General features: G+C 48.6%; 2 protein-coding genes across 2 annotated transcripts; one reads left to right on the forward strand and one right to left on the reverse strand.

Moving 5' to 3' along the window:
- Positions 1–977: 977 nt before the first annotated feature.
- LOC104024225 (toll-like receptor 2 type-1) lies at positions 978–3,605 on the forward strand. The gene has a single exon (XM_009492835.2). The coding sequence runs from the start codon at positions 978–980 to the stop codon at positions 3,603–3,605; it is 2,628 nt and encodes an 875-aa protein (XP_009491110.1).
- Positions 3,606–10,319: 6,714 nt separating this feature from the next.
- On the reverse strand, positions 10,320–11,942 carry GPR75 (G protein-coupled receptor 75). The gene has a single exon (XM_009492836.2). The coding sequence runs from the start codon at positions 11,940–11,942 to the stop codon at positions 10,320–10,322; it is 1,623 nt and encodes a 540-aa protein (XP_009491111.2).
- Between the last annotated feature and the right edge of the window lie 872 nt (positions 11,943–12,814).

Genomic DNA, 12,814 nt, shown 5'->3' on the forward strand with positions numbered 1-12,814 from the left:
GGGGTCCTGCCGGCGGCCGAGGGTCCAGGGGACAGAGCTGGGAAGTGGCTGGGGTCCCTTCTCTTCGGTTCAGCTTGACGGTCCAAGCCCGGTGGGTGGCGGAGGGGACCGCGATGACACCAGGTTGCTCACCCCAAGGTCTACACCCACGTTTTCACGTAATGAATGGAAGAACGTGGACTGTAGGTGTCAGGGAACTGGTGAGCGACAGAGCCGGGGCAGGAGAGGAGCTGGGCAGCGACGCTACCAGGCAGTGGGAAGGCTCCAAACATGAGCGATGCACCGGCAGTGACCTCTCCTGGCGCAGGCTGCCCTCACGCAAGCCTCTCAAATTGTACTTCAAACCAAACTTACTCTTGTCCTTACCCCGACAGGCAAGGCTAGATGAATGGTCACTGGTAAATTCTTGGCAGAGAGCGAACCACCGAGGGGATGGGATCGCAAGGAGATAGGTGATCCTGCAGTCACACGGAGCTCCCCGCCACGTTACTCTTTAATACGTTACTTAAATAAATGGCCAAGCAGGTTTTGGATGGGTCAAGCCTTGCCTGTGGTTGCGCGCCAGGACGAGAGACATAAAGCCCGAGCCGCAAGCAGTGGTCACGGAAGTGCGGTTCAGATTATGCGACGGAAGGATGCTATTGCAGAGGCTGCTCACTGCCTGCCTGGGGCGGGAGGGAAGGAATAATAAAAGAAAGTATTAAAAAAAAAAAAATTATTCGGACTTTATCAACAATGACCTGAAATGAATAGTGTGCTCATTCAAATCGTTCTCCGGCACCATCTTTTAGCATTGCCTCTTGAAAATAATAATGAAGCAAGATGTATTTTTTTATGTAGATAAAGAGGGATTCATAGATACGACTAATGAAACAATTTCTGTACTGGCAAGTAAACTAGGATTTTTTTTTTCTTTAAGGGTATTCATTAACACAGAGCATAGTATAATGATGGATTTTACATTTCTTTTCTCCAGGATGAGGATCCTTATTGGAAGCCTTCATTTCTACTTCATTTCTTTCTTACTCAGTAGAGCAAATGGATTCCTAACTCCAAGAACACCTACAGCCTATGCCTTCCCATTTTATAACTACTCCTATTTAAACCTCTCTTCGGTATCAGAAGCACAAGCTCCAAAAACAGCAAGAGCTCTCAATTTCTCACATAATGTAATTGAAAAAATAACCAAGAGAGACTTGGAAGGTTTTGACATGCTGGAAGTTTTAGACCTTTCCTACAATCGCATTAAGGGCATTGAACCTGGTGCGTTTGAGAGCCTGCTCAGCCTTGTTTCGGTGAATTTATCATTTAATGATAAGAAACTTCTTGTATCGGGTCTTCCACCCCACCTGAAGCTCTTGCCCACGAGCAAAGCCCCAGGGTCTTTACGGCTTTCTAAGTATTTTGACAAATCACCAGAGCCTGCTCTGCAGCCTTCTGCACCCGCCGAGGAGCTGCCGCCTTCGGGAGGTCCATCTGCCCCGCGGAACGTGAACCCCAGGCTCAGACGAAGCACAGAGAATCTTCTTCGAAGAGCAGAGAAAGACGACGTAACCGTCTCTGCAACAGCCACAGCAAGGCCTAATTTCTGCGGAACACCAATAAACGGGACACTCGATCTGTCAAACAGCAAACTCTCCGAGGAAGAGCTGACGTTAATACTGGATCCGGATATCTGCCAAGCCCAGCTGGACGGTATTTTGGAGCTTGACATTAGTCACAGCGACCTGGAAATGGATCTGCTGTCGCTGTTCGTTCTGTTTTTGCCAATGAAAAACGTGCAGTCCATTGATGCCAGTTACAACAAATTAACAATTAACATCCTAGACGTTGAGGGGATCTGTAAATTCCCATTCGACAAGCTTTCGTTTTTAAATATTAGCAACAATCCCATAAACAGCTTGGATACGCTGTGTCTCCCTCCAACCATCAAGGTAATTGATTTGTCCTTCACAAACATAAGTCAAATACCCCAAAATTTTGCTGAAAAAATGTTTAACTTGGAGAACATGTACGTTCAAGGAAATCACTTCATATATACTGTACGCCCAGAAATCGCCAATGCGGTTCCAAAATTACCCCCTGGAACTGTACATATTAATGCCATTTCATTTGTCAGAAACCAGGCCGGTACACCCATCGAAAGCCTTCCGAAGAAAGTAAAACACCTGAAAATGTCCAACTGCTCCATCGTAGAACTGCCAGAGTGGTTTGCTGGCACAATGGAAGAATTACTATTTTTGGATCTCAGCAGCAACCGGATTTCTGTGCTTCCCGACTTACCTACCTCCCTGCAGCATCTCGACATAAGCAACAGCGATATTAAAATAATACCCCCTAGTTTTAAATCTGTCTCCAACTTAACGACATTTAATATTCAAAATAATAAAATTACGGATCTGCATCCTGAGTATTTCCCGCTGACTTTAAGAAAATGCGATATTAGTAAAAATAAGTTGAACCTGTTGTCATTGTCTGATGCCCTGGAGAAACTCGAGTATCTTAATGTTTCCGGAAACCTCATCACCAGACTGGAACCCGCCAGCCGCCTTTCTGCGCTCACTAACCTGGACAGTAGTCACAACCTAATTTCAGAACTCCCCGATCACTTTGGGAAATCCCTTCCGATGCTGAAATATTTTAATTTATCAGGGAATAAGATCTCCTTTCTACAGCGTGGCTCTCTCCCAGCTTCTCTGATCGAGCTCGACATCAGCGACAACGCCATTACTACCATAGTGGAGGACACTTTCGGCCCGTTGACGAGTTTGAGTGTTTTGACCGTTCAAGGGAAACACTTTTTTTGTAACTGCGACCTGTACTGGTTTGTGAACGTGTATATCCACAACCCGTGCTTGCAGATAAACGGCAAAGGAAACCTCAGGTGCAGCTTCCCACCAGACAGAAGGGGCTCGCTGGTGGAGAGCAGTAACCTCACGCTTGTGCACTGCTCCCTGGGAATCCAGATGGCTATTACAGCTTGCGTTGCCGTCCTGGCTGTTTTGGTGTTGACGGGCTTATGCTGGCGGTTCGATGGGCTGTGGTACGTGCGAATGGGTTGGTACTGGTGCATGGTGAAGAGGAAGCAGTATGAGAAGAGGCCAGAGAACAAGCCCTTTGATGCCTTCGTTTCATACAGCGAACAAGACGCCAACTGGACGAAAGAGAATCTACTGAAAAAACTGGACGCTGACGGGTTCAAGATATGTTACCACGAGCGGGATTTCAAACCGGGGCATCCTGTACTGGGTAACATTTTCTACTGCATAGAAAACAGCCATAAAGTCCTTTTTGTTCTCTCTCCCAGTTTTGTAAATAGCTGCTGGTGTCAGTACGAACTGTATTTTGCTGAACATCGGGTCCTGAATGAAAATCAGGATTCCCTCATCATGATCGTGCTGGAAGACCTCCCGCCCAACAGCGTGCCGCAAAAGTTCAGCAAACTCAGGAAACTGCTGAAAAGAAAAACCTACTTGAAGTGGAGCCCCGAGGAACACAAACAGAAAATGTTCTGGCATCAGCTAGCAGCCGTCTTAAAAACAACCAACGAACCACTTGTGAGAGCAGAAAATGGATGCGCTCAGGAGATGTACGAGATGGAATGAGATGCAAGAACGCGTAGAGGTTGCGGCCGGAAAGTCTGCGGTCAAATAAAAGCGTTTCTGTGCTTACCTCCTGCAAAGGCTGCTGTGTTGCGATGGGGGTTTGTCTGGGATGAGTCCCAGGAGAGGTTACTAGCGGGTCTGCAGCACGCGCGTTAGTCCCTCTGATAAAAGAATCTGTTATCTGAAGGGCTGAGACCCGAGCGCTGATAAACAGCCTCTTCTTCCTGGGTGCTTGATTTTCTTCAGCTATTTCCAGCATTTCTTAAAACGCTGCGGGTGTCACCTGAAAGGAAGAACAGCTCGAGGCACACCGCATGTCCTAACCCTCTTTTTGAGATTATTGCAGAAACGGAAAAGCGGCGTCATTCAAAGGCGAAGTCGTATTTCAGATTCGCGGTTCTAGTACAGCTTAAGGCAGGAACACAGAGTGCGTACACATAAGAAAAACACAAACCTTGACACTACACAGGTATCGTGTTCCTTCTGTGGGTTAGTGAGAAAAGATTAAAGACTGACTTAACGCAGCCATGAGAGATGCAATTGCAAATCCGCACCGCTACATCATTTAAGTAACTGGTGGAAGAGATCAGACCTTAAAATCTTTTATAATTACAGATTAACATAAAGAACCAGACAATCATGAGCCAGCTGAGCGTGCCAGTCTCTACTGTTAAATAATTGGTGTGAGCTTTATTTAAATGCTGTTATCACAAACCTCTGAAGAATAAGCAAGAAAGTTCTGTATAATATTATTTAGATGTAGGAAAGTGTCACTTGACATAATCAGCCTGACCCATTTCAAATTAATTCAGCGCTCCCTCTGCATAGCCCTTGTCACCACCTAGTGCTACTTAATTCTATTTATTGTATTTGAAAAAATAATAAGAAATCAACTGATCTAATGTCCACTTTCAAGAAAACTCAACAGACTGTGACACTAAATAAATACCAGGTGAGAACAGATCATATAGCGTGGCAAAATCTGGACTCGCTCCTAAGATGAGCGAATCCAAATGACTTACCAGCAGAAGACCACAGACCCAGGAACGCAGAACGTCGATGTACAACACATGGAACAGCACGTTTGAAACCCGTACTCTGAAAAGGAGCTAGCTCTGCCGTGACAAAGCAAGACCAATGCCATCCTATTTGATGCTGAAAGGGGAAACGTGAAACAAACATAAAGAGACAGCAGCAAATACAGCAACTCTTCCGCGACGTATTTCGAAAAGGAAAAGATGCAGCTGGAGCAGAAAAGGAAAAAAAGGAAAAGATGCAGCTGGAGCAGTGCATGGCTTTCGCCCTCCCTGCGCTGCTTCCTAGTGAAAAGGAAAAACCCCACATTGCAGCACGTAGCACGTCTGACTCTCGGAACCATGGTTCAGGGACAGCTTTTGTAATGAATGAAAGCATTTTTCTAGCACTAAACATAAACCCATTTTAAATTGGAACTGACAACGACCTGTTGTCAGCATTTATTAGCACGCAGTAAACGACATTTTTAAGTCAATTTGCCAGTACTGATTAAACTTTAGGATACTGCACTTGGTATATGCCTGAAGCGCGGCGCTTGAAGTTGACAATAACCAAAGAGCTATTCAAACCAAAGAAATCTGCACCAATTGCGCCGCAGGACAGAACCGGTGCTCACAAACCCCCGACGTGCTTTGACATTGCCTCCTTCCCCTTGTCCCATGGTGCCGATTCTCCGGTTTTCCACCAGTGCAAATTATAAGAAGCAGAGTAGGGCTTCCCCTCCTCTACCATCTCCATTCATGGAGAGATCTCTTGGTACTCTGTGCAAACTGACCTTTCCTCAGCAAGCACGAGGAGTCACGTACGCTGACTGTCGTGAAAACAGAATTATTTTCCCGCTCTTTAAATAGCTGGCTGCCAGGCTGACAGCTAACTGATGAAAGAGAGAGCTGGGACATTTTTTCCTGGTATGTGCAGCACGAGCAGAATTGCTGACCAGCGCTCAGCAGCAGGACCCTTTGTGTAATGCTCCATCTACCTGTGGCATCGGTGCAAATACGCTCCTCTTAAACACTTTAAAAAAAAATTAAAAAAAAACCCAAACCCATTCGAAACAGACAGAAGGCAAACCTAGAAAACAGCCATAGGACTCCACCTTCATCCCTGCGAGACTCTTCTATTATTTTAAGATATTACACCGCCTGCCTTCTCCGTTTCCATCGTGAACATCTCGCGTTGCTCCCTGTAGCCCTGCTTCGCTACCTCGTGCAAGAAGGTGAAGAGAGAATGGGGCAGGCAAGCGCAACCCTCGCCGTTCTTTACTTTTTATTCCATGCTGCAGGTGGAGGGGTACTGAAGATTACATGGGGGATAATTTTCACAGCTTTCCTAACAAGTGACAAATTACACACCTAAACCGTACATACCATAAAAAAACCACAAAATTATTAGGCACTGATCCTTCTTGCCTACTGTCTGTGCAATTTTTGCATCTTGCCCTCCCCAGCTTATTGAAGCCTTACTGGCAAGGCAGACTGGCTCTGTGACTTGGAAAAAAAAAGTATGCTGCCTTACAGAAATCTAATCTCTAGTCTAAAAAGTTCTCAGGTGGTGCCCCACTGCTGAACATTCTTTAGCAACTTTTTGAGGCTGTGTAGATACTGTTTTAAGATTATTTGGCATCAGCAGCTTCTAGGTTTTGTATATAAAGGATAAAACCCGCAATACTGCAGGCCACCAGCTGAAAGTCAACTCTTACCACCATAAAGCAAGATCTATGACCTAAAAAGACTGTGAATTACAGTCTTTCAAATATTTTTGTTCATGCAAACAACCAGAAGTCACTTGTTAGTGAGATCAGCCCCAACTAATTCTTCAGCTGTTTTTCTAATAAGCTTCCTTACGCTTTCTTTGAGGCTGCTCCTTATTTCATGAGATACCCTGGTCAAACTGTTAGGAGTACACCCAACACCGCGAACGCAGATTTTCAGTAATTAAGCATAAACAGTCCTCAGGCCAAATATTGTGACAGCAGCCAACACCAGCAACGTCAAAAGAATCATCAAATCATTTAGGTTGGAAAAGCCCTTTAAGCTCATCCAGTCCAACCGTTAACCTAACACTGCCAAGTCCACACTAAACCAGTTCAGGGGAGAGTAGCAATTTCGTGTTTCCTGGCTTGGTGGCTGGATTATTTTTAATGAAAGTAAAAACTAGGAATCATTAAGGTTGGAAAGGATCTCCAAGACCATCAGTCCAACCATCAACCCAACACCCCCATGCCCACTAAACCATGTCCCCAAGTGCCACCTCTGCCTGTTTTTTGAACCCCTCCAGGGATGGGGACTCGCCCACCTCTCTGGGCAGCCTGTTCCAATGCTTGACTACCCTATCCGTGAAGAAATTTTTCCTGATATCCAATCCAAACCTCCCCTGATGCCGCTTGAGGCCAAGCCGAAAAGCACACCGAGAACGTACATTGGATAACATGTTCCACCATGATAGGTTCATCCTAACCCCAGAAAGCAGAGACTGCTTTAATTCCCGGAGTATAAAATTGTACGTATATTCCATAACATGTCAGTATGAATTGTCAGGCTGCTGATACTCGTATTACCCACGGGAAGTACCTGTTAAACCTTCCTAGTTTTTTCTGAACAGTTCTGCAGCAGCGAGGTCCACAGCGTACGTGCAGGCAGTAAGGGAAGCACAGCTCTTTACGAGTCTTGGATTTGCCGCCTTGCATATTCCTGAGATGCTTTCTTGCTCTTGTGTTACGGACTGCATTAACTACAGACCTGCTTCTTCCAAACCATTCAGTATTCAGATACTTTTATTGCTTGCTCTCTTACCCAGCTCCTCTCTTCCCATGTATTTTCCATCTCCTTCCTCCAGCACTCTGGTGCTTCCCCTCTCAATTAGACTGCTGCTTTTTTAACCTCGCAGTCACGCTTTACTGGTTCTGTGCTCAGCAGAAGGGGGTTCTGATACAACAAGGGGGCTAAAGGCAAAAAAGAGAAGTTACACGCCAGAAGAGCCTAAACCAATTATTTTATCATATGATAATTGATTACTTCAGTTTATGAGTCACTTCAAAGAAACGGTACCTACATATTTTCAAAACCAATTATTTCATCATATGATAATTGATTACTTCAGTTTATGAGTCACTTCAAAGAAACGGTACCTACATATTTTCAAAACCAATTATTTCATCATATGATAATTGATTACTTCAGTTTATGAGTCACTTCAAAGAAATGGTACCTACATATTTTCAAAATCCAAACTCTATTTACTACCTCCATAAACCTCCCCCAAAACAGTTATTTAGTACAATTGACAATTTAAATCAGATTTTGCTCCTGCTGCAGAGTAAAAGGCCTTGCACCTTGCTATCTGACACTATAAACTTGTTAACGCATTGGTTGTATTAAGAATACAACTGGCACCGGGAGTTAACAGAAGAGCAATATTACAAAGTGCTTTGAAGGGTCTTCAGTCCTTTTGCCTTAATAATAGATCACATAAAGGCAAATCAAACCTCCTCCTACCCTAAAGCTCTACCCTTCTTGCTTCACTCCCACATGAACGCTCAATGCAAATTACTTTCATGAATAAGGTGCGAGGGGTTTCATCTTCATGTGATGAAGCCCATGTGATCCAAACCAAGAGCACAGCAGGAGTCGTGCACACATGCAGCAAACCCCAAAACCGCTTAATGTTAAAACCAGTCTTAACGCATACCTTCAACTCCCTTACAGTACATACGGGACCCCATCTTGCAACGCTTTTGGGGTTCTGTCCTACACGCCCTGCGATCTGAAACTGTAATTGCTGCTAAGAATGTATCGTTTGAGACAAAATGACAGGATCCCATTTTTTCCCTCCAAAGTAGCATGCTTTGTACCGAAGAGAAATGCCAAGACAGAAAAACCAAACAAGACAGATCTTTTAGTTATCTTTTATAATTACTTTAGAAAGAACCATGTTATTCGTTCGTAGAGAAAAATATCTGGGCAGAGAGAAAAGACTTAGGGAAATAATTTCAATTTTTGTATTTGTATTAGAAAGTTGTTCACATCCATTTTATTGCAAGAAAGCTGTCTTGAATTATTCAAAATTAATTAAAATTCAGAGTGTTAAACAAAGAACAGTGTTCATGATGTAATAGTCTTCCAGGAAAATCTCGAAAATAGTTTAGTTAACAAAGAGCCTAAACCAACAACAACTCACACATGGCAACGATGTGAATGTTTTTTGTTTCTAAAATAACAAGTCATCTTTCTATCACTGTAATTTTGCTAAAGATGTGGCATTTTCCTATAATGAGGCACCAAGAGCCTGTGGCACAATTATTTTGGAGATACTAAGGCTCTGCTGAAGTCCACAGAAGTTGAAAGGTGATTGCTTGTTTTGAAAAGATCTGGCCACTTAAAGCGATATTTGTCAGGAATTGAAATGCCTCCGAATCATTCCATTTCATAAGGAATTCCCACAACATGTGACACAACACAGATGGTCGGATTTATAAAAAAATATTTAACTTCTGTTATTTGCTCGCTATGTAGACCAACAGATAAAGTTTACAAGTAGACCGATTATTAATCTTTAAATCAAACCGATGTTAGACTCAAGAAAACCTCAAAAACCTGCAGTCATCTTGTTACGTGGTCATTCTGGTTTTAAAAATGTTAACAGCTGTCAGTTCTACCTGTCAGGAATACCACAGCCAAATCCCCCCAATTCCCACTTTTATACAAAGTCATAGACAAAAAAGCAACCAGCAACGCTACTCTTTGCGTAACAGTTTATGAATTAGAAAATTCTGGAGATGACTGCATTACTAATAGTGTATCAGTACTGTGAATATTGCAATATTCATCTTTATCCTCAAGTAAGACCTAGAATTAGGTATTGCACAGTTATTTCTATCAGATGTAGAATACTTCTCCAAATATATTATTTTGGGATATATAATGCCACCGATCCTTAAAATAAATGTACAGCGGAAATGAATACATACATACTTCGGAGGTTTATTACAGTGCCACAACACTGCTCAAAAGTCCTTCCCCGGTGCCAATACAACACTTTGTAAAATGCCTTGTCCTGCTTTAGGAAGCCGAGACAGAAATCCTAAACTTCATGAAGTTCATGGAAATTTTGCCCTTTACCTCAACGGGACTAGGATGCCACCCTGTGAATAGAAGGGACTTTTGTTATTACCGACACTCGCCACAACAAAACATCCCAGAGTCTTTCAATGTTCTGCAACGGGAAGAGTTTAAACTTAAGTATCGTAATACCAAGCATCCTCCCAATTCTTCCTTCTTGAAAATACAGCAAGTATACAATTTAACAGGTAATACTTCTAGTGCAGCCTCAGATTGTTCTCTGAGATACTCTGCCCCGTGACGTAATGAATCACATTGCTACAGCACTTACTTATTTTTCTTTTTACTTGCCCAGCAGTAAAATTTAGTAACAAAACCAGCCTCAGGTAACAGTTCCAAATACGAATCTAAAATACTGCCCTTTTTGACTTGCCGCAGAAATTCAAGAAAGCATCACTGGAAGTAATATCCTAGCATTCACTTCAAACGCAAATAGCTGGATATTAACACGAGTGGCATTTTTCTGAACTGGCAGCAGTACGGTATCACTGAGTTCGGAACAATCGTTAACAGCAACGAAGGGCGCCCGCTCGGTCGGCTGGATGGGAACCCGCTGCTCAGGTTAGACGGAGGGCACCGGTATCTGCTTAGTCGAAGCGCTGTCATAGTCTCGCACCAAGTCGTTGGTGGTGTGATAGTGCATGGCAATGTAGGATTTGGCAAACCCGAAAGTCGAGTTCACCGGCTGTAAGCTATTTGGGGTGCTGACCTCCTGGGAGGGGCTGCTGTTATAGATACTGTAATAGGGCTCGATTCGGGTGTTCATGGGGGTGGAGCTGCTGTGTGCATAGTGCTGATGCCCGACAGAAGCCTTGGGGCTCAGCGCGCTCTCCTTGGAGTGACTAGGACCACAGGCTTGGTCCACAAACTTTTTCTGAGGTTTTGGAGACAACATGTACGCTGAATTGGTCTCGTGGTGGGATGACTTGTTCCTGTTGACTTCCAGGCTGCCTTTGCCCACGGCCCGCAGCCTCGTCTTCTGCTTGCAGCAGAAAAAGACCAGGGTTACGTACTGCAGGCACCAGAGGACTCGTCTCCGAAGTCCGGCGCTGTTGCGGGAATATATAAAAGGATTTAACCCAGATTTGAAAAAAATGAGGGTAAATCCACACAGCTCGAACTGGTAGAGAACAAAGCCACCGCTGCTAGACAGCACGTCCTGCACCAGCGAGATGCCCAGGGGCAGGCAGCAAACCAAGACGGAGAGCACGATGACGACGCACGTCACCACCGCCCTGGAGTCTTTGGCCGTGGCCAGGTTGACCGCCGACGCCAGCTGGAGCCGGCCTGCAGCGGTGGCCGGCGGCTGGCCGGGATGTTTGGCGTAGCCGTGCGCCTGGACGTGCTGCGCCTTGCCGTAGCTCTGGTTCCTGTACAAGGCGGGCACGGCGCTCTGCACGCCGGCCCCGGCGGCCGGGGGCCCCACGAAGGGCTGCGGTCTGGAGGCGTCGACGGCCGCCACGGGCGGGCACTTCCTCGCCCGGGCGTTCCTGCGCAGGGCCTGGGCGATCATGACGTACGAGACGGACACCACGGCCACGCAGCAGATGAAGTCGGTGACGTAGAGGTAGAGGATGACCTTCCCCTCGCCGCTGGCGAAGCTGGACATGGGCAGGCAGAGGCGGGAGCCGCGGGTTTTCAGGGTGGCCAAGGTGGCCAGCGTGAAGCTGGTGGCCCAGAGGAGCAGGGTGAGGAGCAGCGTGCAGGGGAAGGAGGCGGCGCGGTGCGGCTGCTTCCCCAGCACCATGCGCAGCCGGTGCAGGGCGATGACCGCCACCGTCTTGAGCGACATGATGATGAAGCCGGAGCTGGTGAGGTGGAAGGTGAAGCAGAAGGCGGCCGGGACGCCTCGGGCCGAGTCGAAGAAGAGGACGAAGGCGAACATGGGGGCGGCCACCCCGCAGATGAAGAGGTCGCAGAAGGAGAGGTTGAGGATCATGAAGTCGAAGTTGGTCCTGAATTTCCTGAGGGCCGGGTCGAAGAAGGACAGGAGGACGATGAGGTTGCCGTAGGAGCCCAGGCAGAACACCAGGGCCAGCAGGGAGGCGCAGGCCGCCAGCGTGGCGCCGTGGCTGCCTTCCCGCAGCTCCCCGCCCGCGCTGCCGTTCCCGCCCAGCGGCAGCAGCGAGGCCCCGGGGGGCTCCTCCTCGCCCCCCGCCGGCGGCAGCCGCCCCGACGCGTTCATCTCCGCCCGCCGCCTCACGGCCGGGGCCGGCCCGCCCCACGCACAGACAGACAGACAGACACACACACGGCCGGGGCCGGCCCGCCCGCCGCACACACACGGCCGCGCCGCCGCCGCGCCCTCAGGGCAGCCCCCGCCATGGCGCCGCCCGCCCCGCCATGGCGCCCGCCCGCCCGCCTCGCCGCAGCGCCCGGGCCCGGCCCCTTCGCCTTCCCCGCTCGGCGCGGCCGCCGGAGCCCCGCAGGCGCCTTCCCGGCCCCGCTCCCTGCGCCGCGGCGGTCAGGGCCGAGGCGGGGCTGCGGGGACAGGGCCCGCCGCGCACCCACAGCCCGGCACCCACAGCCCGGCAGCCCCGCTCCCGCACCCACACCCCTGCTCCCGCTCCCGCAGCCCGGCAGCCCCGCTCCTGCTCCCGCAGCCCTGCTCCCGCAACCCACAGCCCGGCAGCCCCGCTCCCGCACCCACAGCCCGGCACCCCTGCACCCCACAGCCCCGCTCCTGCAACCCACAGCCCGGCAGCCCTGCTCCCGCACCCACAGCCCGGCAGCCCCGCTCCCGCACCCACAGCCCCGTTCCCACAACCCACAGCCCCGCTCCCGCACCCACAGCCCCGCTCCCGCACCCCACAGCCCCGCTCCCGCACCCCACAGCCCCGCTCCCGCACCCACAGCCCCGCTCCCGCACCCCACAGCCCCGCTCCCGCACCCCACAGCCCCGCTCCCGCACCCCACAGCCCCGCTCCCGCACCCACAGCCCGGCACCCACAGCCCGGCAGCCCCGCTCCCGCACCCACAGCCCCGCTCCCACAACCCACAGCCCCGCTCCCGCACCCACAGCCCGGCACCCACAGCCCGGCAGCCCCGCTCCCGCAC

The sequence above is a fragment of the Pelecanus crispus genome, chromosome 3, assembly GCF_030463565.1.
Source record: "Pelecanus crispus isolate bPelCri1 chromosome 3, bPelCri1.pri, whole genome shotgun sequence".
Classification (NCBI taxonomy): Eukaryota; Metazoa; Chordata; class Aves; order Pelecaniformes; family Pelecanidae; genus Pelecanus; species Pelecanus crispus.